The following is a 25,106-nucleotide window of genomic DNA, read 5'->3' as shown; positions in this document are numbered from 1 at the left end:
ACATAATAACAGAAAGAACGGGCAAGAAAGTACAAGGAGACTTTTCAGAAAACAAGTGAAAAACTTCCCATACCATGAATGTCGTTCTGAAGTTATTCAAGTCATTAAAAAAATCCTCCACAGAAACCTTCTTCATGTCGACAGCGTAGTAGCCCATTGTACTCTGGTACAACTGTGTCATGCTGTTGAGCAGCTTGGAGAGTGTTTCGTATTGCTCTTTTGCGCTGCTAACAAAGCTGTATATATTTCAGTTAAGGATATTTGAAAGTTACAAAGTGATGGTCTATAAGATAAAACAAAAACTTTTCTACCTCTATATTTCATTCTAATTTTTAGTTACCATTAATACAGCTCCCAAACTGAGCATGGCTGAGAAGAATCTCTATGGCACAGAGAAATGAAAAAACAAAAACCAAAACAAACAAACAAAAAAAAACGGTAAAAGAATTTCAAGTTAACTTTGGCAAATATCCAAATAAATACTAATGTACTGAGTATTTGTCTTTCATAAGAATTTTTTTCTGATCTGCCATAATAGTAATCTATACCACACAACTTGTGAAATAAGAGATTCTACTTCATCAGTTAGGAATGAGCAAATAGAATATGCTGAAATAAAGAATATGAGCACCAAAAAAAAAAAAAGTGAATTAACAACTTAAGGTCAATGCACAGTTCCCATGGGTGGTGTGTTTGTAGACAAGGCCTTCATCTCACTGGCTTGACTGCCTTAACTGTAAAAATGGAAGTATAACGTCACCTTCTCATACAGTTATTGTGAGCAGATAGTCAGTTTTAGCAACTTACCAAGAAAAGTGACCAGGCAGTTGGGAATATATATAAACAACTGGTATTGTTACTCAATTTAAACTAAAGATTCTAAAACCAAGATGGTTGTAGAAGTATATTAATAAATTCATTATGCAGGAAAATTGATGCTTTAAATTCTTTTCTAAAAAATTTCTATATACTTTCTTCTACGTCTGACTAAAATTTATGCTTGCACACATAAAACACATTAGGCAAAGGTGGAGAAAAATATATGGAATTGTTCTCACAACAATTTCTGACACTATAAATCATACCATTCCGAAAGACACTGTAGTTAATATGAGAATGGTGAGTCACCGATAAAGTCACCAGTAATGTGGTCTGTTCCTCAACAGACCACAGGCAAGGCTGGTGGGGAGGGTTTCCTCAAAATGTGTCCGGTGAGACGTCAGGGCATGTTATTCACTAAACTGCACACATGCATGTACTTGAACACAATGCTGAGATATAATGTAACAATTTAAGAAGAAATGCTCTCTGGGTGATTCTGAATTTTTCCTTTCCTGTCCCTAGAATTGCTTATAAGGTTCTGAGTTTGAACCATCGGCACTGCACAAATATTACTAATTTTCTCCCAAGATTGTCAAGAATCCATTTGTTAAACAGTTTAAAATAAAGCCATGCCACGTTGTAGATTTTGAAGTAAGAACCGTAAGTGGGGAAACATCCAAAGTGCATCAGCATATACTTAGAAAACAATTATATTGAAAGATAGAATGAAAAGGATGATGAAGAACCAGAGCTACGGAAATGACATGGTTTTGTCCTAACAGCCAGGGGGGTTTTAAGTTAATTTTCTTATCATTATTATGTATAACACAATTTACTCCAAAAGGAAATGAAGTGGAGCCTTGAATAACGGGAATTACACAAAATAATAGTAAAGTCAGCCATGATTAAACTAAGTCAATTTTGGAAATAGCCAAATCAACCCTTAGATGCTTGAAACGACTGTCTGATAGAGTGGGATAACTGGTTACACCAGTAAGGCATACTACTTCAGTGGTGAGGGTCTCCTCTTTTAAGGGACAGGGACAGTGAAAGAATTATCATCATCTTCTAAAAGAAAAACCAAAACTATGTGTCCTTGTGCCAAGTCTTAAATCCCACTAGAACAAAAGGTGAAAGCCTGGCATCCTGGCTCCCCCTGTAATCTCAGCACTTGGTGGGCTGAGACAGGATTACTACTATGGATGTGAGGCTAGCCTGGGTTTCAGTGTGAATTTGTCTCAAAAAAAAAAAAAAAAAAAGTAAATGAACACATAAGTAGGAGATAGGGCTGTATCAGTTTTACCAGAATCGAGTTCTACAAATGTTCAGAAAAACATAGAAGACATGCAACAAAATAAGCTTTTGATAAAAATGAATGTAAAATGAGTGACAGTCACATGTTACATCTACCTCAAATGTTTCAGCTTGAATCACTGTAATTGTACTATTTCGGAGATGCATGAGATGCAGATCTGTGTTCACATAATCTCAAAACCACTAGAGCTAGGTAGCTAAAGTACAACTTGGTACTGTAGCCATTGTCTACCACTACTGTCAACTGCCCAACTTCCTCTCTGGACACAGTCACAGTATTTCACAGACAACTATTACGTGTGCCATTGGAAACACACTGCTGCTAAGAGCTGGGGACACAGCTCAATGAATGAAGTGCCTACTGTGCAAGCTTGAGGACTTGCGTGGGAATCCCCAGGCCCACGTAAACGTCAGGTGCAGGGGCAGAGATCTATAATCCCAGAACTGAGAGGAAGAGACAGATACACACCTGTAGCTCACTGGCTAACCAACCTGGCTATATGGGTAAGTTCTAGGTTTAGCAAGAGACCCTGTCCCAAAAGCATAAGCTAGAGAGTGACTGAGGAGATACCAGAAATCAACCTCTAGCTTCCATGTGCACAAAGTTCTGCATGTGCACACAAGTGTGTATGTGTTTGTGTGTGTATGTGTGTGTGTACCATGCACGGCGGGCGGTGTGTGTGTGTGTGTGTGTGTGTGTGTGTGTGTGTGTGTACAATTTTTCTATTAACATAATCAATCTTTCCATTAACATAATGTTCAATGATCAACTTCAGTGAGATCCATATATCTAATATATTTGACAAGCCCTCTATAGAACCCAAGATCTAGCCAACTGTTTCAGGAAATAGTCACAAGTTCACTGAACCTCTAGATACTAAACAAAACAGTATTTAACAAGATAAGCTAAGGTTCTGTGGTCATGAAAACATACATTACACAATGTGGAAACAGATCAGTTAAAAAAAGGCGAGAACTTCCCATAATAATTAAGATGAGACAAATGAAGGTTTTTTCTGTTACTCAGCAAGACAGAGGCTAACTGAGGAGAGAAGGGAGGAGAGACAGGTTGGAAAGAGGTTGGCTGAAAGAACTAGGTCACTACCTGTAAGAGCAGAGAAGACCAAGCTGCTGCCAGTGGAATCAGGTCATTGTATACTGGAGGATTCAAAGATTCAGTAGTGGGATATTTAACACAAGTCTTTAAAAGGCATTACGAATAAGTGAGAAAAGTAAAAACAAAAACAAAAAACTAAAAATAAAAATAACACAGAGACCACTGTGGTGGTAATCTAATTATACTGAAATGTGATTTTGATTGTATGTTAATAAATAAAGTTGCCCGGGGGTCAGAGCTATTAGAGCCATAGCAAGAGTGTGGCGGTGGTGGCACACGCCTTTAATCCTAGCATTCCAGAGATAGAAATCCCTCTGGATCTCTGAGGACCAGAAACTAGAAGCATTTGGCTGGTTAGGCTTTCAGGCTTTGGAGCAACACAGTTCAGCTGAGAGCTATTGGGATGAGGACACAGAAGCTTCCAGTCTGAGGAAACAGGACCAGCTGAGGAACTGGTGAGGTGAGATAGCTGTGGCTTGTTCTGTCTCTTTAAATAGAAGAACGGACAGGAAATAGGGCTCTCATTCGGGAGGCTGGGACACCGCTCGGGAGGCTGGGACACCGCAGGCGGAAGGGTGAGATTTTGGCTCTGAGCTCTGACCTCTCGGCTTTCTCTTTTGCATTGTTTCTGTGTTTCTTATTTAATAAGAGTTGGATACAACAATAGACCACAAAGGAGAAATTCAAGAAAACAAAAGCCAGCTCCTCAATGAGCCAACTTCTCACCCTTCAGCTAGCTTCTTCAGTGTGGAGCACTTCTTTCACCCACAATGATGTTGTAGTTTGTATTGTGACTTCTTTGATGATGTCCCTCTGACCCCCAAAAGAGTTTTTAGATGCGTTTCTTACCAAATGTGCTCCCAACGATGTTGAGTATTGCAGACATAAGTCATTTGGTGAATTTACAGGTCCACTTTAAACATCTACTCTGTAATTTCAGAAATTCCTAGACATGCTATCTTGCAGAACTCAAAGAAATGAAATAAAAATAAAGTTGAATTTTGATGATGACATTAAAAAATACAATATGGGAAAGTATCATGAAATGTGGTACACAATTTGTGCTCAATACAAAAATATACAAATGTCTAGTAAATTCATTTTTCTTAAGAGACTAGAAGGAGGAGGTAGGGAAGAGAAGGGCATGCTCTATGGTCTACTTGTTAGTTTTTTGACAAGAAGAAAGGCTGCAGAATTTAAGACCAAGAAAGGAACAGACACAGTATGTCATGAACCTGGCATTTTCTCATATTTCTCGGTGATAACAAAGTACACTTCACACACCTTCCATATACCAGCAGGTGAGCATACCTTAAATTTATGTTTTACATTTTTTAGATAAATGTTTACTGTGAAGCTATTCAATTCATTATCGTTCTGGCTAGGCTTAGAAAGTGGGAAATAATATTATGAGAAGGGTGATGACATGAAATAACTATACATGCATTTTAATGATGAACCCCAAACATTTTTGTGGGGTGAACGCAGACACACCAGGCAAGAATGTGCTAGAAGAAGAACAACATGGTCTGAATGAATGCCATTAGTGAAATCTCATATAACAAAAGTTATCTGTTTCTTTAAAACACTTCAATTAACAGATTATTTAATATTTTATTGAATAATAATTGTTTAAAATGAATATTTACTTGAAAAGATGCATTTTTAACAAACTAAATGATATACAATATTCTTCCAGAATTGGTTGTATAACAAAGTTCTTGATATTACTTCAATTCATATGCTTTTCAACATAATACATAAACAAAGTAAACAAAGTTTGAGTACTAATAACAGCCTCCAGTTAGTATGTTTTTATTCATTGTGCATTTTTGCTTCTAAACCCTTCTATTTTCTGAGATCCAGGAAGCTCACAATTTGCCATTTTAATAAGATCTGTATAAATGCATTTAATATTCAAAATCTGACTTGTCAGTCCTAATTAAAGTAAACAAAGTCTTGCAATGAATGAATTTAATTACTTCAAAACTAGTATGTCTAACTAAGATGAAAAGCAAACGAATGCAGTCGAATCTTGGCAAAGAATATTTATGATTATAAGCTTTGTCAATAGCAGAGTGTACCAACTGTTCATATATCTGACTTCCAAGAGACACATGAATGCTAATCAGTTCATTAGAGGCTTCTAGGTTGTGATATTTAGCGACAGGATATAGTAGCTCTCCTGTCCATGGAGTGTAATTTTACTCATAATGAAAAACTGTTTCCAGCAAAGCCTCATCCTTCCTGCTTCTGATTTCCTGCTGGCTGCGTTTTATGAGCTGCACACCTTACAGGAAATCAACATCATTCAGAACTTGTGTCATATGAATACGGGTAGGGCTATGTCCTGAGACTGTCTGCTGAGCAGGATTTTACTGCAAGCTTAGGAATACATGCTAGTTTGAGAAACCCAAGCTTCCTAATTAGCTACTCACAGTGTATGACGAGAAGCTACCTTTGAACAAAATCTTTTTTAAGATGTGTTTTATATCTATGGAGAACAAAACCGAACAAGTTCAGTTAACAATGCATATAGATTAAAAAAAAAAAGTCACATGTGCATTTGTTAACCTGATAAAATGATTGAGAAACAAATCCAAGAATAATTATAAAAATATAACTAATTTGTCAGTTGAAAGGTTCATTCAAATCTATTCTTCTGATAGATATTTACTTAATCTTTAGTCTAAAAACAAAAAGAAATCCTTACTAAGTTTAGTAACAGAGACAACCCCTTTAAAAGGAAGCTGGGTAGGACATAAGATGTAAGAGGAAACAAACACATTATCCTGAACTGATTGCTACTGAGTGCATCGTTATATTTCCTGACAGAGATAGAGAAGGAAGATAAAATTGAACTAATTCACAATTAAGCTGAAAGCACATATAATAAAGTCTATGACAAACCAAAAAATAATTTTCTGATTCACTAAATCTCAAGGGAGAAGCAGAATGAGGAAGTCATTTTATTTCAAGTACATCAGTATAAAATATTACGGAAGGCTATTTATAAGTTCTCATTCTAGAACTTGGTTGTCCTTTCATATAGAATTCAGATATCCATATGGGATTTTAATAATGCATTATCACAATATTTCATTACAACGGAAAAGATATCCATTACTGATTTCATACTGTGGTCTGCAAAGCAACTTAACTTTAGCTTCAGGAAATAAAGAAGTTCATTACTTCACTAATTAAAGACTAAGCTACAAAGTTATCGATAACAAAGATAAGTGAATACAGAGCAAACTGTAAATCAATGAGACGCAAGCATCATGCTATTAATTTACATACATTGTTTTCAATTTCATTTTGAGTTGAGAGAAAGCACATATAAGCAGTAATTGTAACAAGCTTTTTTTTTTTTTATTTTGGAATGACAAAGTGTGTCTAAAGGATACACTCTGTGGAGTCAGAGTTAATTTCTAATGCATATCAACCCTTGAGCTTGTTAGTCATGCTAGGATTTTATAGTCTATACCTGGTTCCCGAAATAGTCCAAAAGTAGCTAAATCACATTTCACAACATTAGATTCAAACTTCCTCAAACTAAGTTTTAATATTCTTTATCAGACAGAATAAGGCAAACAGAAGGAACACGATGAAAAAAAGATTCTATTATTCAAGAAGATGAAAAACAAAAAGTAGAAATCCTTCGTGCATTATTCATGATAAAATACACCTTGGTTAATTTACCTGAAAGATAAAAGTTAAACCTTTAATAAATTGTCACTATGTAATTTACTTTAGTTATACAAACACACTTAGAACACTAAAAAAAAATTGTCAATCCAGTTGACTACAGACTTATTTAGATATCAAAAGGATATGGACATCTTTATCAAAAACTTGTCATGCAAGTCCTCAGGAGGGGGAAAGGTTTCCAAATCCTTCTCAAGCTGTTGAAGCTGTCTTCCCATCTGCTTCAAATTCTTTTCCAGCATTTCTACAGAGACTAAAAGAGAGCATATTAAATGCCTTGAAAGGACAAAATTATAATATATAAAAGGTAAAACAATCTAGCAACAAAATATTTGTAAAAAAAAAAATTGTAAGAAAATTTATTCTAAAACATTCAATTTCATCAAATTTAATCTATAACCTTTTGAATTTTAAATCCAGAGAGAAAATAAACCAAACAAGTTCCTACATAAGCCAATGCCGCTTAAGAAATAATTGTTTAAAAGTAGACATATTAACTACTACAAATAGAACGAAATTATCTAGTGTGATAAGGGCAAAGGAAGGCCATCATTTGAAATGCTGAACTCAAATACAATTGTTACATTTTCCAAGATATCTCTTGAGAGAACTGTGATTAGTTGGGAAGGATGTGGTAAAAGTTTCTATTCGTCAAACTAATCTCTCAATGGAAGGACAGGTAGGAGAGGACATTTAAGATGACAGAGACTCTTTACCAGGAACTAAGCACTAAGAATGTTTATTATTTAATTACTAACAGACTCCATCTTTGAATGAAATCTGCTCTCACAATACACATGAATGGCGCATAATTACTACGAGTACTGAGGCACAGGCAGAATGAGCTGACCTTGCAGCAAACAATAAGCATTAAAAATTCTCAAGGCTCTGCAGAGTCAGTCACTTTTACATGACTAAGGTAAGAAGTTACTATTACGTAAAGTAGACACAGTGGCCTTGAAACAACTTTATGGATATTTATTTGCTTTAGGTTTAGATAAATTTTAATAAAAAATCTTATAGATGTGAATTATATAAAATTGTTCTTACACGAATACAAAAATTCTAAGTATTTTTCTAACTTTGAATTAGTTGTGAGGAATGACTACAGTTTCACCTATAAGTGTTGACACTCTCAGTGAGATGACCTAAAGGACCAGGAAAATGGAACCTGGTTTAAGAAAAAACAACAACAAACCCAACAATTATAGTTTACCTTCTGGGTACAAAGAATGCCAACAGCAAAAAAGAAAGGCAGGTGGATCTGTAAGGTCGAGGCTAGCCTGGTCTACAAAGTGAGTTCCAGGACAACTAGAACTGTTACACAGTGAAACCCTGTCTCAAATCCCACACCACCACCTGAAAAAATGATGTATAAGAACATAAAGAGGTGTTTGTGGTGTTTTTATATAGTTATATGCAAAACAATAGTCACATCAATGGCTTTTTAACAAAATCTTAACATATACTCTTATGTTAATTAACAACCTAATTGTTAGATATAACAATTACTGAGTCAAAGGCTGAGTTACATGTAATAGTTGTCTAAAGAATGATGATACTATACCCTTTGGCTCATACCATGGTGAAGCCATTCTCAATTTATATTCACAAGCATTTCCCTAAAGGATTTTCTTCTTTTGTGGTATATATCCTATAGAGTTTTTCAAAATGAGGTAAGGGCTAAGACTATATATCCCAGAGACACAGTACATGCTTAGTTTACAGGAGGCTGTATGTTCAGTTTTACATACCAAATTAAAAATAATGATACAGTACCAGACAATGGGTTGCATGAAATGCATCCACTATGACAGCAGTTAATGTACTAATTGATTCCAGTTAATTCTCTTTGCCAGCATGTTGCTATACACTGCTCTTGATAATATATTTTTGCAGGATATTTGATCACACTGTGTGAAGATGTGTCTGTTTTACCTTACCAGCCTAAGGCACCTTGTGATTGGTTCAATAACGAGCTGAATGGCCAATAGCTAGGCAGGAAAGGATATGTAAGACTTCCATGGAGAGGAAGCAAGTCAAAAAAAGAACCTGAGATTCTGGGATTCAGCAGCCTGATTCAAAGGAAGTAGAACATACTGTAGTGAGAAGAGATAACAAGCCATGTGGCATAAAGCAAAATAACATAAATGGGTAAATAGAAGTTTTAAGAGCTAGTTGGGAACAACCATAAGCAAAGGTCCAAGAAAAAAAAGGCTACAATGTATCATCTTATGCCTGCTTATCAAGTACCACAACCATGGCTTTTATTTGATCAGATCTATAATGCTTCATTTACTTTTCTTACTTCCAAGTGGTTATTTTGCTACTTTCTAAGTGTTCTCTCTGAATTACATAAAAGATACATGCTGTGGGATAATGCTTTTATACATTGATTTAATAAAATGCTGATTGGCAGGAAGTATAGGCGGGATAAGCAGACAAGGACAATTCTGGGAAGAGGAAGGCTGAGTAAGGAGACTCCAGCCTGCCATCCAGGAAGCAGCATGTAATGGCACACAGGTAAAGCCAAGGAAAATGTGGTAACATATAAATGAACAGAAATGGGCTAAGTTTAAATGTAAGAGCTAGTCAGTGGTAGGCCTGAGCTAATGGCCAAGCAGTTATAATTAATATAAGCTTCTGAATGATTATTTTATAAGCGGGCCATAGGAATGCAGGGGCCTGGCGGGACCAGACAAAAACTCCAATTACAGATACATTTTGTTCTCCTACTCCATTTGATCCCTCTTCTAATGTCTCAGTAATTTCTCAACAAATCTCACTAGTGGTTCAGTAGTCTTGCTGGGGGATGTCTTTCTGTACGCTGTGAATATATGTAATATATGTTGTTCCTACTGGTTAATAAATAAGCTGCTTTGGCCTATTGCAAGGCAGCTTAGAGGCAGGCAGGAAATCCAAAGAGAGAGACAGGAAAGAGAAAGGTGAAGTAGGAGAGACTCCAACCTGCCACCCAAGGAACAACATGCCAGCAGATTGGTAAAGCCATGGAACATGTAGCAAAACATAAATTAATATAAATGGGTTAATTTAAAATATAAGAACTATCTAGCAAGAGGCCTGTCATAGGCCACACAGTTTATAAATAACATTAAGCCTCTGAGTGATTATTTTATAAGTAGTTGAGGTACCATGGGGCCGAGCGGAACTAGAGTAAACTTACATAGTTTTTATACTTTTAAAATTTTTATATGGAAAATACTATTATGTAAAGATTAAAAAGAACAACAAATATTTTTCATTAACTAAGTAAGTGATCAGTAAGGTTTGAAATCCTATACCAGTTTATGCTATGGATTCCATTTTGAAAGTTCATTAGTACTACTGCAATAAAATAGTAATCACTGCAGTAGTCGCTATAATAAAAACAGTACCAATGACAATAGTAGCCCTTGCTAAATAGTGATGTATGCCTGATCTGTCTTGTTCTCCATTAATACTCAAAAAAACATCATAATCTAGGTCTCATTAGTGTTCCCAGTTTACAAAACAAGGAAAGCGAGGCTTAGTGTGCAATAAAAGCACAAACAACTAAAAAGTGCAATGTTATTTAAAAAAAAAAAAACACAAAATAGTATCCTACCACTGAATAAAAACATAGCCAAAATACTATATTAGGGAAAAATCTAGGGAAACAACATATATGAGTCTGAGTACCCTCATAAATCAAAAGTCACAAGGGAAATGTTAGGAAATATGTTTAACTGGTAGCTCAAAACAGATGCTCAGCCTGAAGCTTGGCTGAACACATATTTACTTAATAAAATGTGTTTACGTGGTTTTGAACCTTTGTTTAATAAGGGGTTTGACAGTTTCAGTAAGTATAAATGTTTCTGAACCCCTGTAAATGTTCTAAAGAACGTATAGAGAAAATGGTTCCCGACACTGGAAATCAACAAGTGTGAGTCTGAGTAAACAAACTAGGAAAACGAGACAAGTGCTGAGGGAGAGCACAGCGGATGTTGTTAGGGCGGGGCTGCTAGTGCTTAGGCTGTAGTTGTTTTCGTGTACCAGATAGAGACTTTTCCAACACTAACTATGTCTCTTCATTTTTTTACAAGCGGATTTCCCACAATTCAATGTTAGGCTAACCCTAATTATAGAAAGTTAGTGGCATACTCAGAACAGATTCAAACCCATAAGACAACCTTCATTTCAGATGCCAATTTCAAGTCTAGGCAGCCATCCATACCTCTGAACTGGCTGGAAATTTTAGGATCTTTCCAGGCCCTTCCCTAAAGTTCCAGAGTTCATTAGGATGGCTCATGAGCTTGGGAAAGCACAGATCTTATAGTGGCAGTGTTATTAAAATGGACATGACACAGGAACAACCCAGGTAAGGAGAAGCCCACCACAGAGGACAGGAGAATGGGCAGAGCTCCCTGCTCTTTGGGCATGCCACCCTCCCGGAACATCTGGAGGCCCACAGACCTGGAAGCTCCCTTAGACTCTTTGCTTCAGTCTTTCCTGGAGTGTTATTACAAGGCAATGGTAATTAAATCACTGCCCATTAATGACTATCTCATGCTCCATAGCCTCTCCTTTCGCTCCCTAGAGGATTGGGGGGGGGGGAGGGAATGTTAAAGTACTCATCCTGAACTCACATAGTTAATACTTCAGAACACTACTCCCCAGTGAATAGAAGGCTTCTCTAACCAGCTTGCTTTCTTATGATGTGGAACAAATTCTCTTACATTCTATTTCAACATCAGTAAAAACAGAATATCTCACCTCAAATTGTTACCTCACTGACATTTCATAAGAGATCAAATCTACTAACATAGAATAAAGCCCATTTTGTATTATGTTTTTCTTATTTGTAGAAGTGAATAAGAAATTATAAAACTTAAAGTTAGAAATGAGTGATGCCAACACTTAAGAAACAATAAGAAAGTCATGGAGTTCACCAATACTAATACTTTGCACGTCAACAGGACATTGAGACATCAGTCTAAAGAAAGTCAGTGTGCTCCGGAGCAAAACATTAGCGGTGTTTGGGGGCACATTGAAGGCCAACAGCAAGAAGAAGCAAACTACCCTTTAAAATAATGCTCGTGTGGCCACCCTACAGACAGTAATCCTACTAAGCTGTTTCTTTTGCTTCATCTGTACTCTCTCATTACATTACTTGTACACTGTGGTTAAGTGAATTGAAATGTAATTGACCAACCTCTCACTGCTAGCTTTTAAGTAAGGACCAAATACATTTGGAAGAGAAAAGGCAGTGTGTAAATTCCAGGCTAATAACATACAATCTAATGCTTGGAGTCATTCAGTGTGTAGCACTAAAGAGTCATTTAAGAATCCCTCTGACTCTCTGATGTTTCCATTTTTTAGCAATTATTACATTTCTATAAATAGTTCCTTTGTTCATTTTTAAACAAAATTTTACCCTTAAGGGCCAATGATTGTTTTTCTTGAGTAATTTCAAATAGACAGGGAAGTTTTTAACTGTACCCTCATTAATTGATAGGTGTATCTGTGAGTCATCTAGAGAGTGGACCGTGTACTCAATCTTACAAGATGATACCTGTCTCAGATGCCAGTTTTGGAGCTTAGCTTAGCTCAGTGGTAGAGAGACTGGCTAGCAAGCTTAGGGCATTGGTTTGGTTCTTAGCTCCATCAGGGGGAACATATGGGTTTCAAGTCCAGACAGCTATCAATCTTGAATTTGCTATAGATTTGAAGAGTCCTCAAAGCTCCTATCAACTGTGTGACATCTCTTGACTCAGAAATGAACCTTTTACCATTACTTAGAATAAACATAATAAAAACAAAACTGTTATCAAAGTTGGCTAACATACTGTAAGGCCCTCTAATTTGTCAATTTTCATGCAGATTCAATCCATAGGCTATCTTTCAATGACCCGAGACATACTGCTCTCAACCAGCTCATCTATGGTGGAATGACAAAAGGACCACTATAAGTTGTTTACTGTACATGAAGTTGCCAGCTTAGACCCTTCCCTCTCATATAATATTCAGCTGTATTCCATGGACATCTCATTCCTATGTTCAGACAGAGTAACCAATCCCTTGAGTCCTGAACTTCCCAATTTCTCAATGACTATGCAGGTCTTACGGAATAGACTTGCCCCCCTAACTTCCTACTATTTATCTCCAACACATCTCCACATTGTGCATATAGATTTCCACACTAAAAATAGTTCCCAGATTTCTGTGGTTACATAGTATTTGAGAACTTGAACTAGGACCTACCCACAACCTGTCTGGACCTAGGTCTTATAAAGTATTCTCAAATACAGCATACAGCTTAAGTTCTGTTGTTCTCATTACTCGTCATCCATCATGCATGGGATTCTATGAATGACACTTCTGTACCTGTGGTCCATTCCATTCCTTTATCACTCTCATCTTGGACCTTATAACAAGAGTCAAACCCCACCAAGTCTCCTGGAAGGTGTGCTTTCTATCATTAGAAGCATAAAGTGTCTCAAACTGTGCAGCTGATGTACTCTATCACAATTATCATTTTATGTAGCTCGGTTCCCTGATGGCTGAGAATTCTGTAAAAGAGGACTCTATGTCATGCACCTCACAGTTGTTTGAGAATGGCCTCTGCAATTAGCAAAATGCAATTAAACATCATCTATGGGCCTGAATATGTCAACAGTTCTACTAATTATTATTATTATTGAAGTTTTATCCTTTTATCCAAAAAAGGAACTCCACATTCCAATCCTTTCTGTATCTTCAGAAATATACAGAATATCTCTATATTCAAAATATAACATATTGACAAATATCTAAATGTGGCCGGGCGGTGGTGGCGCACGCCTTTAATCCCAGCACTCGGGAGGCAGAGCCAGGCGGATCTCTGTGAGTTCGAGGCCAGTCTGGGCTACCAAGTGAGTTCCAGGAAAGGCGCAAAGCTACACAGAGAAACCCTGTCTCGAAAAACCAAAAAAAAAAAATAAATATCTAAATGTTTGTTAGAGAAATATATCTTGAATTTATCTTCAGCATCTCTTAATAAAGTTATTAAAAATAAAGTGTGAAAACAGATTTAATATCTAGGACATTAACATCTATCACACATGCATTTCATCAAGCGTGTTGTCATTACGACAAATATAGACCAGTAGTGATGAAGAACCTTTAGAATAAAACGTAAATAACAACATTCAAACTTAAAGCCATCATGAATGCAAGTTTTCCAAAATATCATAATTTAGATTTATTAAGAAAAATTTTAGAAATTACATATATTTAAATAATCTTTGAAATGGAAAATGATCCATTATGAATTTTCCTGGGCTTTGATTATTTCCTAACAAGCTTTTAAATGTCACATTCATTCTTATACACCATGAAACAACACAAGAAAAGTAATCTTATAAAAAGTTTAAACGCTTATTGCCACTGGATAAGTTAAACATTTGAACTAAATTAACTTTCCTCATAAACAGGAACATTTTTCTATGTAAGAAACAAGTTTTAGACTCTCAACAAATGAACTTTTCCTTGATAAATTCAATAATAACTGCATAGTATTTTATGAATGCCAAGTGAAAAATAATAAAACCAGATGGGCAAAATAGATATAAGTGTATTTTATCCTGAATATCAATGAGGTCCACAACAAAACACAAGCAGAAGATCACAGTAAAAGTGGTTATATGGAGATTAAAATTAATAATGTTCAGCCGGGCGGGGGTGGCGCACGCCTTTAATCCCAGCACTCAGGAGGCAGCCAGGAGGATCTCTGCGAGTTCGAAGCCAGCCTGGTCTACAAAGTGAGATCTAGGACAGGCACCAAAACTACACAGAGAAACCCTGTCTCGAAAAAACCAAAAACCAAACCAAAACAAAATAACAATATTTTAGGCTATAGCAAATGCACAGAGGGACATGCTTGTGGTTTTTTGCTTTTGCTTTTTTTTTTTTTTCTTGTTCTCATCATGTTGCCAGAGAAAGGGCTTGCATTGGTGGAAAGACACTGAGAGTAAAAGGTGATGAACAAATGGGAGAGTCTAAATGGCCCATCAGGAAGCAGCACACACTCCTGTTGCAGTACTTCACTTGTATGTGGAGAACGCATCAGCCTTCTCTGCAAGCATGATGTGGGCTTTAAAGGGGGGAAAGATTTTGGGACTGAAAACTGTAATTGTGGGACAAAATCAACTTGTAGGAAATCATGTGTAATGTAAGAACTTGAGAAATCTTTTATATCAACAGAGAATATTGATGAACAAGGTAAAATTTAAATTCAAGAAGTACATAGAAGATATGACTGTCTCAGTAGTCAAAATGATACATCAAGCTAAATCAGAGCTTTGTGTGCATACAGGAAAGTGATGGTACTGCTTTTCAATGTGCCACAGGATAGATATTAAACATAAATGTCCCAGACAGGGAAGTGGGGAAGCTAACTACAGATCTTTACTTCTTCCTCCTCTTCTCCAAATCCAATCCCCCAGTCTAATTCCCAGCTCTGCAGCAGTCTCCTGGGTGCTCTCTTCCCTGGCTGCCCACATCTCCAGTGGGTCACACAGATCTTCCCTCGCTGCCCACATCTCAGTGGGTCACACAGATCTTCCCCACCAACCATCCTCCTGGACTCATGGTTTTTCCCAGGCCCCAAATTTATGAGGCATTTCCTGAGAACCGGTAGATCACTTGGCCCAGGGAAGTGGATAGGCTAACTGTTCATCCTAACCTGGCTCTCCACTCCTCTTCAATCTCCCAGTCTCACCTCCATCACTGTAGCCGACCACCTGCTACTGCCATGTCCTCCACTATGCCCCAGTCTCAAGTGGATCACATATATCTTCTCCTTCCATCTTCCTCTGCACTAATACATTTTTGGAGGGAGTGCAAATTTGTACAGTCACTAAGGAAATCAGTGTGGCAGTTCCTCAGAAAGATGGGAATAGATCTATCTCAAGATCCAGCTATACAACTCTTGGGCATGTAACAAAAGGATGATTTATCCTACCACAGAGACACTTGCTCAACCATGTTCATTGCTGCTCAACTCATAAGAGCCAGAAATGCAGAACAACCTAGCTGTCCCTCAAGCTAAGATTGAATAAAGAAAATGTGGTACTATTTACACAATAGATTATTACTCAGCTGTTAAAAAAAGCAAAAACATGAAATTCTAGCTAAATGGATGGAACTAGAAACAAATCATCCCGAGTGAGGTAACTCGGGCCCAGAAAGACAAATAAGGCATGTAATCTCTTATATGTGGATAGTAGCTGTTAAGTCAATGATAACAAAGCTACATCCATAGATCACAGCAGTTAGTTAAAAGTAAGGCACTGGAATAGGGGCATATAGATCTTCTTAGGGAAGGGATATAGAATGGATAGTTATGAATGGATGGATAGTTATGAATGGATGTCAGGGGGCTGGAGGGAAAGGAGCAAGTGGAGTGGAGGAAAGAAAAGGGGGATGAGGGGAAGGTAAAAGGGGAACAAGGGAGGGTATACAGAGGGAGAAAGTGAAAATTAAAGGCCATTTGCAGGGTAGTATGAAAACCTAGTTCAATAGAAACTTCCTAAAATATATACATAAATGAAGGTAATCTCAACGAAATGTCCACATAATGGGTGAGAGTCCCAACTGGCCATACGCTATAATCAAATGAAAATTCCAGTACCTGGATTGCATTATATCTAATTGAATTGTTGGCAAAGGGGTCCCATGGGAACCCCCAAACAACCCAAAACTATAAGTTGCTCACCACAAATGGGTGGAAACGCCCCACCGCTGAAGACAACATCCATACAATTCGCTGAACATGGAAATGCCAAGCTGGGGCCTACACAGTGTTCTCACCTCTATTTGGGAGTGCCTTTGGTTTTGCAGGAAGGGACTCTGCACACTACCAAAGGAGAAACATAAACACCAACCCAGCCACAAACCCTTTGACCTACAATGGTGTTCTGCCTACAAGATATAGTACAAGGGTGGCACAAAGCTTGTGAGGGTAAGGAACCAGTATCTGATTTGACTAACGATCCACAACCCGGAACCCATACCCAACACTGCTTGGGTGACCAAATACTACCCTTATTTAAAAAAAAAAAAAAAAAAAAAAAAAAAAAAAAAAAAAAAAAAAAAAAAAAAAAAAAAAAACTAACAAAAATGACTCAATGACATTCTGTTATACCTATCAGTGCCTTGCTCAGTGAGAGCTAGCCAAATGGTATACATGTGTCATCTCTTTTCTGTGCATTATGTCCTATACTCACACCTAAAATGGAAATTTCAATCTAGCAAAGACCTTAGACATTTGTGCTTACAGCTCTCCAGGACTCTATATGGGTCTGAGACAAAAGCTTTTGTTAAATGATGGTATATTCTTGCTAGTTTTCCTTTTCAGAAGCTCACAAGAAAGCCTCGTCCTTATCAAGCCAAGTACCTAGTACAATGTCTACTGGGAAGTGAGAATTCATTCTTTATAGGCTCAAAGCATCAAAAAGGATTGCTAGGTACTAATTCTTTTATTCATTAAGTGTATAGAACTGTGAAAGCTATTTGCTGAGAACTTGCTATTACTGATATTTATAGACATATTTATAGGAGAAATATGTCTCACTAGTGACTGATCAATTTAAATGTATAATAAGGATGAACCCTTCTGAGCAAAGAGGAAGGTTACATATATATTACTTTTCTACATGTGTCAGGTTATTCGTGCATTCTTTAGCCTCACATATGAATGTGAGTCAACATAATTTCTGATGTTTCTATAGTATGTGCCTGCTATCATATATTAACTCATATTTTATGGCATACCTTAATAACTCTAGGTTGACAAAATTGTTTTGAATGTAACCTGCAATAAGAGTTTAATAAAAAAAAAACTAACACTTCAAAAAAACTAACTGCATGGTGGAAGAGTTGCTGGAGCTCAGTTTTTTTATTTTAAGGCTATTTAGTGATATAACTGCTTTTTAAAAAATTAATTTGGGATCAAACTTCAAAATGTAAATCTGAAGAAAAAATTTTGGGTTAAAGCAGGAGTATATTCGGAATCTACTTTACAACTTCCATACAGGAATGCTTGGCTACTCACCTGCTTATGCACTTGGCTATACACTTAAGACCAGTAGAAATGCTGTATGTAGATTGTTTTCAATTGTATAAAGTTCACAGAGAGAGAGAGAGAGAGAGAGAGAGAGAGAGAGAGAGAGAGAGAGAGAGAGAGAGAGAAAGAGAGAGAGAGAGAAATGCAGGGCTACAAAAACTTTGGTTATATATTTTCAGGCAATGCAGTGGACAATTCTTAAAATAGAGGTAACCGTACAAACTAAAACTCTTGTATTATCCACATAGACTTGTATTTACTTGCATATTATGTCTGCAAAGCTAGATATGTGTACCAGATACTTTCATTGAAAGATAAAAGCATCAACGATGATGAACACAGAACATTTAAACATTTTATTAGGTTCTGTACCAGCTTTATAAGCAGTTATACATTGCTGTCTTCATTGTATAAATAAGTATTCTGGGGCTCAAATACAAGAAGCTGCTTGAATCAGGTCAGTTTTGAATAGGAAACAAAATGACACCAAAGACTCAAGTGTGAAAGCATTGGGCCCGGCTGGTGATGCTATGAAGAGGTAACTAGATCATGAGCGCACTAATCTTGTTAATAGATTAACCCACTGGTGAGTTCATAGATCAACTGATTATTAAGAAATAGGGCCAACTTGGAGGAGGCAGGTTACTAATGGCCTATCTTTGAATAGTGCATCTTGTCCTAAGCCTCTTTCTCTTCCCCTGCTACCTGGATGCCACGAAGTAATCAACTTCCTCAGCAACACATTCCAACAACCTGGAGAGTCTGCCTTGCCTTCAGCCTAACTAATGGAGCCAGCAGACCTAGGACCAAAACTTCAGAAATAGGGAAATCATTCAAGTAGCCACTTCTAAATTGCAGTTGGCAAAAATAAAAATACCATCCTCCATCCAGTTGGATATTTCAGGTTATTGTGTCAAAGCAACCCTAACTCAAGGGTATACCTCTATACATATAGTTCAAGCTGGCATTTGAACCCCAGTTGCCTAACTTCAGAGGTAATGATTGAAATTGCAGCTTCTCCCACATTACCATGTCTCTAATATCTAAACTGATGATAACAATTTTTGTTTTACCATCTAAAATAGTTAGCTACTGTGCCTATAAATAACAAGGTCCTTTAATTCTGAGAAATATATGAATTTTAATTCATTTTGTATTTGGATATGATGGCAAAGGAACAGGGAATTTTACAAGCTTATCAAGCATGACCCTTAAAAATAAAACCAGTTCACAGTTTCATGACAAGTGAGTTCCAGATATAACTAGAATACTTCATAATATGCAGAGATGCTGGCATACCTTCGTGAAGTTAAGAGAGTGATGATAAAGACAACTGTAGCTGGTTGAATGGTATCCATAGAAATGCACATCATCCCAAAATCTCAGAATGTGACCTCCTTGGAAAAATGAAATAATTGTATAACAAGTGATCTAATGACTGAGGATTCCAAGCTCAGGATTAGTTACCCAGATACAAGAAAAGGTAGCAACAAGGATAAACGCAAAGCATGCAGAGTGACATGTCTATAAGCCAGAGATCACTAAGGACTGCTGGCAGCCACAAAAAGACAAGAGAAAGCATGGGATGCTTTACTCCCTGGGCTTTTCCAGAAAAATGTACTGTAGCAACTACCTTTACTGGGGATTTATATCTTGTGGATATGGGAAAGAATAAACTTGTTATTTACAGGCATTCAGCTATGGCGATTAGCTATGGTGGCTCAGGGGAATTAATAAAAATATCAACTCAAGATTTGCAAATTCTCTAAACACAGACAGGCTTTTGAGGAACAGGTACTAATTTTGTCTGCAGCAACTTATCAACTCTAGGCATCTTCTACCCAGCCCCTGGAAGTTACACATTACCTTGTCACCTAAGAGACACAGGAGTGCTGTAGGATGTCCTGTATGTTGTGAATATATGTTGCTATGATTGATTGATAAATAAAACACTGATTGGCCAGTAGTCAGGCAGGAAGTGTAGGATAGGCGGGACAGAGAGGAGAGGCTGGGAGGTGGAAGCTGGAAGAGAAGCCAGCTCACCATCCAGGGAACAGCAGGTAAAGCCATGGAACATGTGGTGACAAATAGAGTAATAGAAATGGGCTGAGTTTAAGTGTAAGAGCTAGACAATGGTAGGCCTGAGCTAATGACTGAGCAGTTTAAATAATATAAGCATCTGTGTGTTTATTTTATAAGTGGGCTACGGGACTGCCGGGGCTTGGTGGGACCCGGGGAGAAACTCTCTAGCTACATAGGAGACTGCCATGAATGCTTGTTCCATCTACAGCTGAGGTGTCTTTGTAGAACACAGGTTTACTCTGGTAAGGTATTCTTCTGATTGCCCTATCGTGACATCTGTCATCTTCCTTATTGGCAATTTTCCATCTTGTGCTGCACACGGAGGAGCGGTAAATAGTGCCTCCACGCCAGCAGGGTGAGGACAGCTCCCAGACCTTGGCTGCCATTAAAGACACTGCTCCTTTATTTGATCTTAGCTGTGGCTCGTAGGAGACACTGACAGAACTCCTCATGAAGCTACTTCAAATCTCTTGCTGGCCAAAAATCTGCACACACTGTAAACTGTTAGTTTCTTGGGAAGATTAATGCTGTATTGATGCCACTTTCAGTCTGTTAACCTCCAAAAAGATATAGAGGTCTTCGTGATGTAGTTTTCTTCTTCATCATCATCTATCAACCAAAGCAGCAGCGGATTCGGGAAATGTTCCTAGCTTGGTATCTCAAAAAGCAATCTTTAGCTCCAAGTAGTTCCTGCATGACCAGTGTTCTTCAATGTCACACTGCAGCATCTTTAATCCTTCCAGTGATCTTGGCCATACTGCTTTTGTTCCATCTGGCTGCTTTCCAAGCAGTTTATATTTGTACTATAAAATGATTATATTAACAACCTCATATCCAAGTTTCCAGTTTGAGCATTGAAACCACAGCTATATAGATTCTCCTTGAAATCAACTGGCAGGAATTAGATATATGGCCACTTATCAATACACAGTGCTTGTAATACAATATAAATAGTGATCAGAAATCCAGTGATTAACTTGGTAATGATCAAATTATATACTATTGTGCTATTTTTATATATTTAAAAACATTTACTGTAAAATTTAATATATCCCATTATGTTTAGCTAGTATAAGCAACACTGAAAGTAAATTATATTTTGAAAGTAAATTTATCTTTATTATATCTAGTTTTATTAGTATACTGAAATATACTCATTAGCTGTCTCTAAAATCAAATTAAACATTACAACATATCCTAGGAGTCCCAGGCTACCTTTATGGCCACAGCTGTTATTCATTGTTCTTTCTGTAGAAACTGAGATAACAGCTCAGAAATGACCTATGTCTCCCCTGTGGTTACTTTCAAAAGATAATTCAGAGTATTCTCAACTTTCATCAATTACTTGCTTTAATTAAAATCACAAGTGTTATATCAGTAAGAAGGAATAAATAGAAAAGAAATATACATCCAAATACAGTGAGTAAAAGAAAAATACAAAAACGAACTTGACATACTCTAGCATAAGTGAATGCATGCTAAAAGTAAACCAAGGAGATGCCAATCAGTCACACCCTAACACTGAACGTGAGTGTTCATAGATACATTTGTTTATAGAGTGTTTTCATATTTCCTTGTGTATCTATTCATTTAAACATCACATCTATTAAAAAAAATCAAATAATATTTGTAATTATTTCCAAGTATGATAATTGATAGTATGTAGAGGGACCTTCCAGAATCATAAATTGTTTACTACTGAGAGCTTTGAATATTCCATTTATAACTGATTTCGGATCTAGTGTGACAAGGTAAAAAATATCCAGTATATGCTACTCTATTCTATGGGCAAACACCTCTAAACAAAGAAAAAATAATCTTCACTGGATAGATCAGCTGTCCAATCAATATACCAGTTGGCAAACACTAAGTTATTGTCTCACAGTTCTAGAACACATTCGGGTGGCCCACCCTTGCTTTCTCTGAAGCCTTTCACCTCAGCCTGCAGAGGGCCATCTTCTTAGTGTGGCATGAAATAGGCTACACTCTGTGCATCTTGCTGCCATGTGGATAATAACTTAACTTTCCCTCTTTCTATGCGGACAGAAGTTGGGTTACACCAAGGTATAGTAAGGCATAGCACAATGGTCTCATTTTAATCAGAGAAATAGCATCCCTAAACACAGGCAAGCTCAGAAATCCTGGAGCAGGGTCAGCATGTGAGCTTACAGTAGACATGATTCAGGCCCTAAAAGCTGAAGTAGCGTTCCCGTGCTCCACTGACAATGCCATAAACCAGTATCTCTTATCATGACTTTCTAGGACTAAATCATTCTGCAATATCTACACCATAATGTAATGGAGTATCCTATCAAGTAAAGTCATTTCTGTATAGACAGAAATGTATAAACTAAATGTTTGTCATCAAATTCCAATACTGGACAATATGAACTATCAATGAATTATATATCTCATTCAAAATATAAAGTTCCAATCTATAAATAACCTCTAAAACTTGCTCTTTTCAACAAACACAGTGTTACCTGTGTTGTTAACTCTGCTCTGGGGTGGGGGGACAGAAAATGGCACTGATTTAGCTATTAATACCAAATATCATAAAAGTATACTGCCTTCTGATAAAATTTGTCATTTTGGGGAGGCAACAGCTCAAAGTTCGTGGAAGTCTTTAGAAAGCCTGTATGCAGGCTACAGAAGATAAATGTGAAATTTTCAGATATGATGCAGCTTCCAGGTGGCAGCCACCTGGAAATTAAATGTTCTAAGTGCTCACAGTAGGTGAATAAAAGATAAACATTTGGTACTTAGTAAGGTATTTATCATAAAATGTTGGAAATGCACGAGGAACTAGAGAGTAGAGATATATTTAGCAGACAACCATTTGGGTCAGATGGAGGAATTACTAGTTAGAAGCATACTGATAGAGGCTTAGAAGCAGAAAGAAGTATATTAAATAAGATGAAGAGAAATCAAACAGGACACATCAAGGCATCCTTTTAAGTGGTAAGAAACAGACATAGAAAAAATTAGAAGTGTGGCTTCAGTGGACCCACTTGATAATATACAGAAGGCTACTTCTGAGAACAGACTTCCAGGACCAAATTCCATTCTTAAAAAAAAACCCAGGAACAGTCTAGAGTAGAAGAGTCTTTAAATAGTGATATAAGGATTCCAGGGACATCTATGAATTTATTCTTAAGGGAAAAGTCAAAGGCTCACATACTTACATGAGGTTCCAATAAGCTGCAAAAAGAGCCACCAAAGGGAGAGCGTGCCACTTTCGACAAGGTGGCTAATGAATAGACAAACACTCTAGGCCTCAGCTTTCACACCTTTCATGGATTCAATGGATAAAATCCACTAGGTCGTCTGCATTTGAATTGCTAAAGGCCATAAATAAATCAACAAATAAAGGGAAACAAATCAGAAGAAAGTGAATCAGGAGAAGTTTTCTCAAGCAAATAATTTGGGAGGAGACATTAAATGCCTAGTGTCATATTGTGGCCTACTATGATCCTCACACCAGCCTGAGGTTCAGAAGAGAACAGCCAGTTGTGGCAGGCACAGATGTGAGCTGAGATGGAAAGTCTGCAAAGCAAATTTGTAAGTCATTACAAATGATGGCTGTTATGTCCTTGAGGATGGGAGAGAGAACCTCAGCAGAAGAGATGAGCTCAATCTTTATGTAGAGATCAAGAAGAAGAGGCAGGAAAGCAATTGGTGAGGGAGAAGACTGCTGAGATACATGTCAGCCTGGGCTGGATTGGCTGCACTGTGAGAAGATGGAGTACCCACTGGACAATGAGAGAACACCATTTCTACACAGTAACCACTAAGCGCAGCCTTGCTGAATGAAGGAAATGAATAACCAGTATGCCATTTGTCTAAGAGACATCTGACGAGGGAAGAAACGGATCAGTATACGAGACAGTTATGATGACGCTCAAAAAAAGGCTGATCAGGATAATACGATATAGACTAACTATAGTTTTGTTTTTTAATTTTACGAGTTTTAATCATGTGTATGTGTGTGACAGTGTGGGCATATGCCAGTGCTGGCCAGAAGAGAGCATGAGAACCACTGAGGTTGGTTTACAGGGGGGTTCAGTTGCCCAGTGTGGGAGGTGGGAAGCAAAGCGGGGTTCTCTGGAAGAGGATCCACCCACTAAGCCATCCTTCCAGTTTCACTGAAGTTTGTTTTTAACCTGCCTTCCCAAAAAAACAAAAGTTTTTGTCACTTGCTGAACATTAATAATTATTCCACTTTTACACATTTCTGGGAGGTAGTAAACAAAACCTTCACGGACTAAATTAATTTTAATTATGTAGACAGGAAAAAGTGTATTCAACCCTTAGAATTCCATAAAAGAAAGAAATATTGCCATGGTATACAGAAATACAATAATGAACCAAAATATTTTCAGTGAAACACAACAGAAAAGCCATAAGCCATTATTTCTTAGAAAAGAAGCATCCTAATGAAGTAGATTTTTGAAAATTGTCAGTCGGGTAAGCTCATTAGTTGCAATGAAAGTTCCCCCTGCTGATCTAGGAGTACCTAATGACCAGGATTTGTTATGGCTCAAAAACAAAGGTACTTTTTAATTCATGTGATAGCTCACTGAGGATGTTTCAAAAGTGGAAACTTTAAATGATGATATGTAAGAACAGCCAATTCTCCAAAGCAAACATAGACTTATTTCATCTAAAACATTACATTTACTCCTCTAATATTTCCTTCATTAATTGGATCATATAATGAAAAGGAAATTATGCTTAACAATCATCTACACTATTAAAAACCATTATTCTGAATATGAAGTTTGCTGCTCCCTGTGAAACATATTAGCAGTATCTGCTGACCCTTGCACACACATGCCTTCGCTGTAACAGATGGAAACCTAATGCTCCAAGGCCCCTGAATGTCCCCACTGGAACACCAAGAAGGAAAACAAACAGAAGCAGCAGCTTACTAACTTAAACTCTACAAGTCTTCACACAAACTAGAGAGTTTTCAAAAGA

At 37.2% G+C, this 25,106-nt stretch overlaps 1 protein-coding gene across 4 annotated transcripts in view; it reads right to left on the bottom strand.

The window, feature by feature from the left end:
• Diaph3 (diaphanous related formin 3) overlaps positions 1-25,106 on the bottom strand; it is a 486,098-nt gene that overhangs the window by 169,023 nt on the left and 291,969 nt on the right. For all 4 annotated transcript variants that reach the window (XM_028878991.2, XM_028878999.2, XM_037208361.1 and 1 more), the window contains 2 exons: positions 7,090-7,214; positions 74-238 (listed from right to left, as the gene is read on the bottom strand). In XM_028878991.2, coding sequence (XP_028734824.1) covers positions 74-238; positions 7,090-7,214 — 290 coding nt within the window. The remainder of the gene's footprint in view (positions 1-73; positions 239-7,089; positions 7,215-25,106) is intronic.

This window comes from Peromyscus leucopus, chromosome 9 (assembly GCF_004664715.2).
Source record: "Peromyscus leucopus breed LL Stock chromosome 9, UCI_PerLeu_2.1, whole genome shotgun sequence".
NCBI classification, from domain to species: Eukaryota; Metazoa; Chordata; class Mammalia; order Rodentia; family Cricetidae; genus Peromyscus; species Peromyscus leucopus.
The sequence above is the reverse complement of the archived record's forward strand: the minus strand, read 5'-3'. Positions and strand labels throughout refer to the sequence as shown.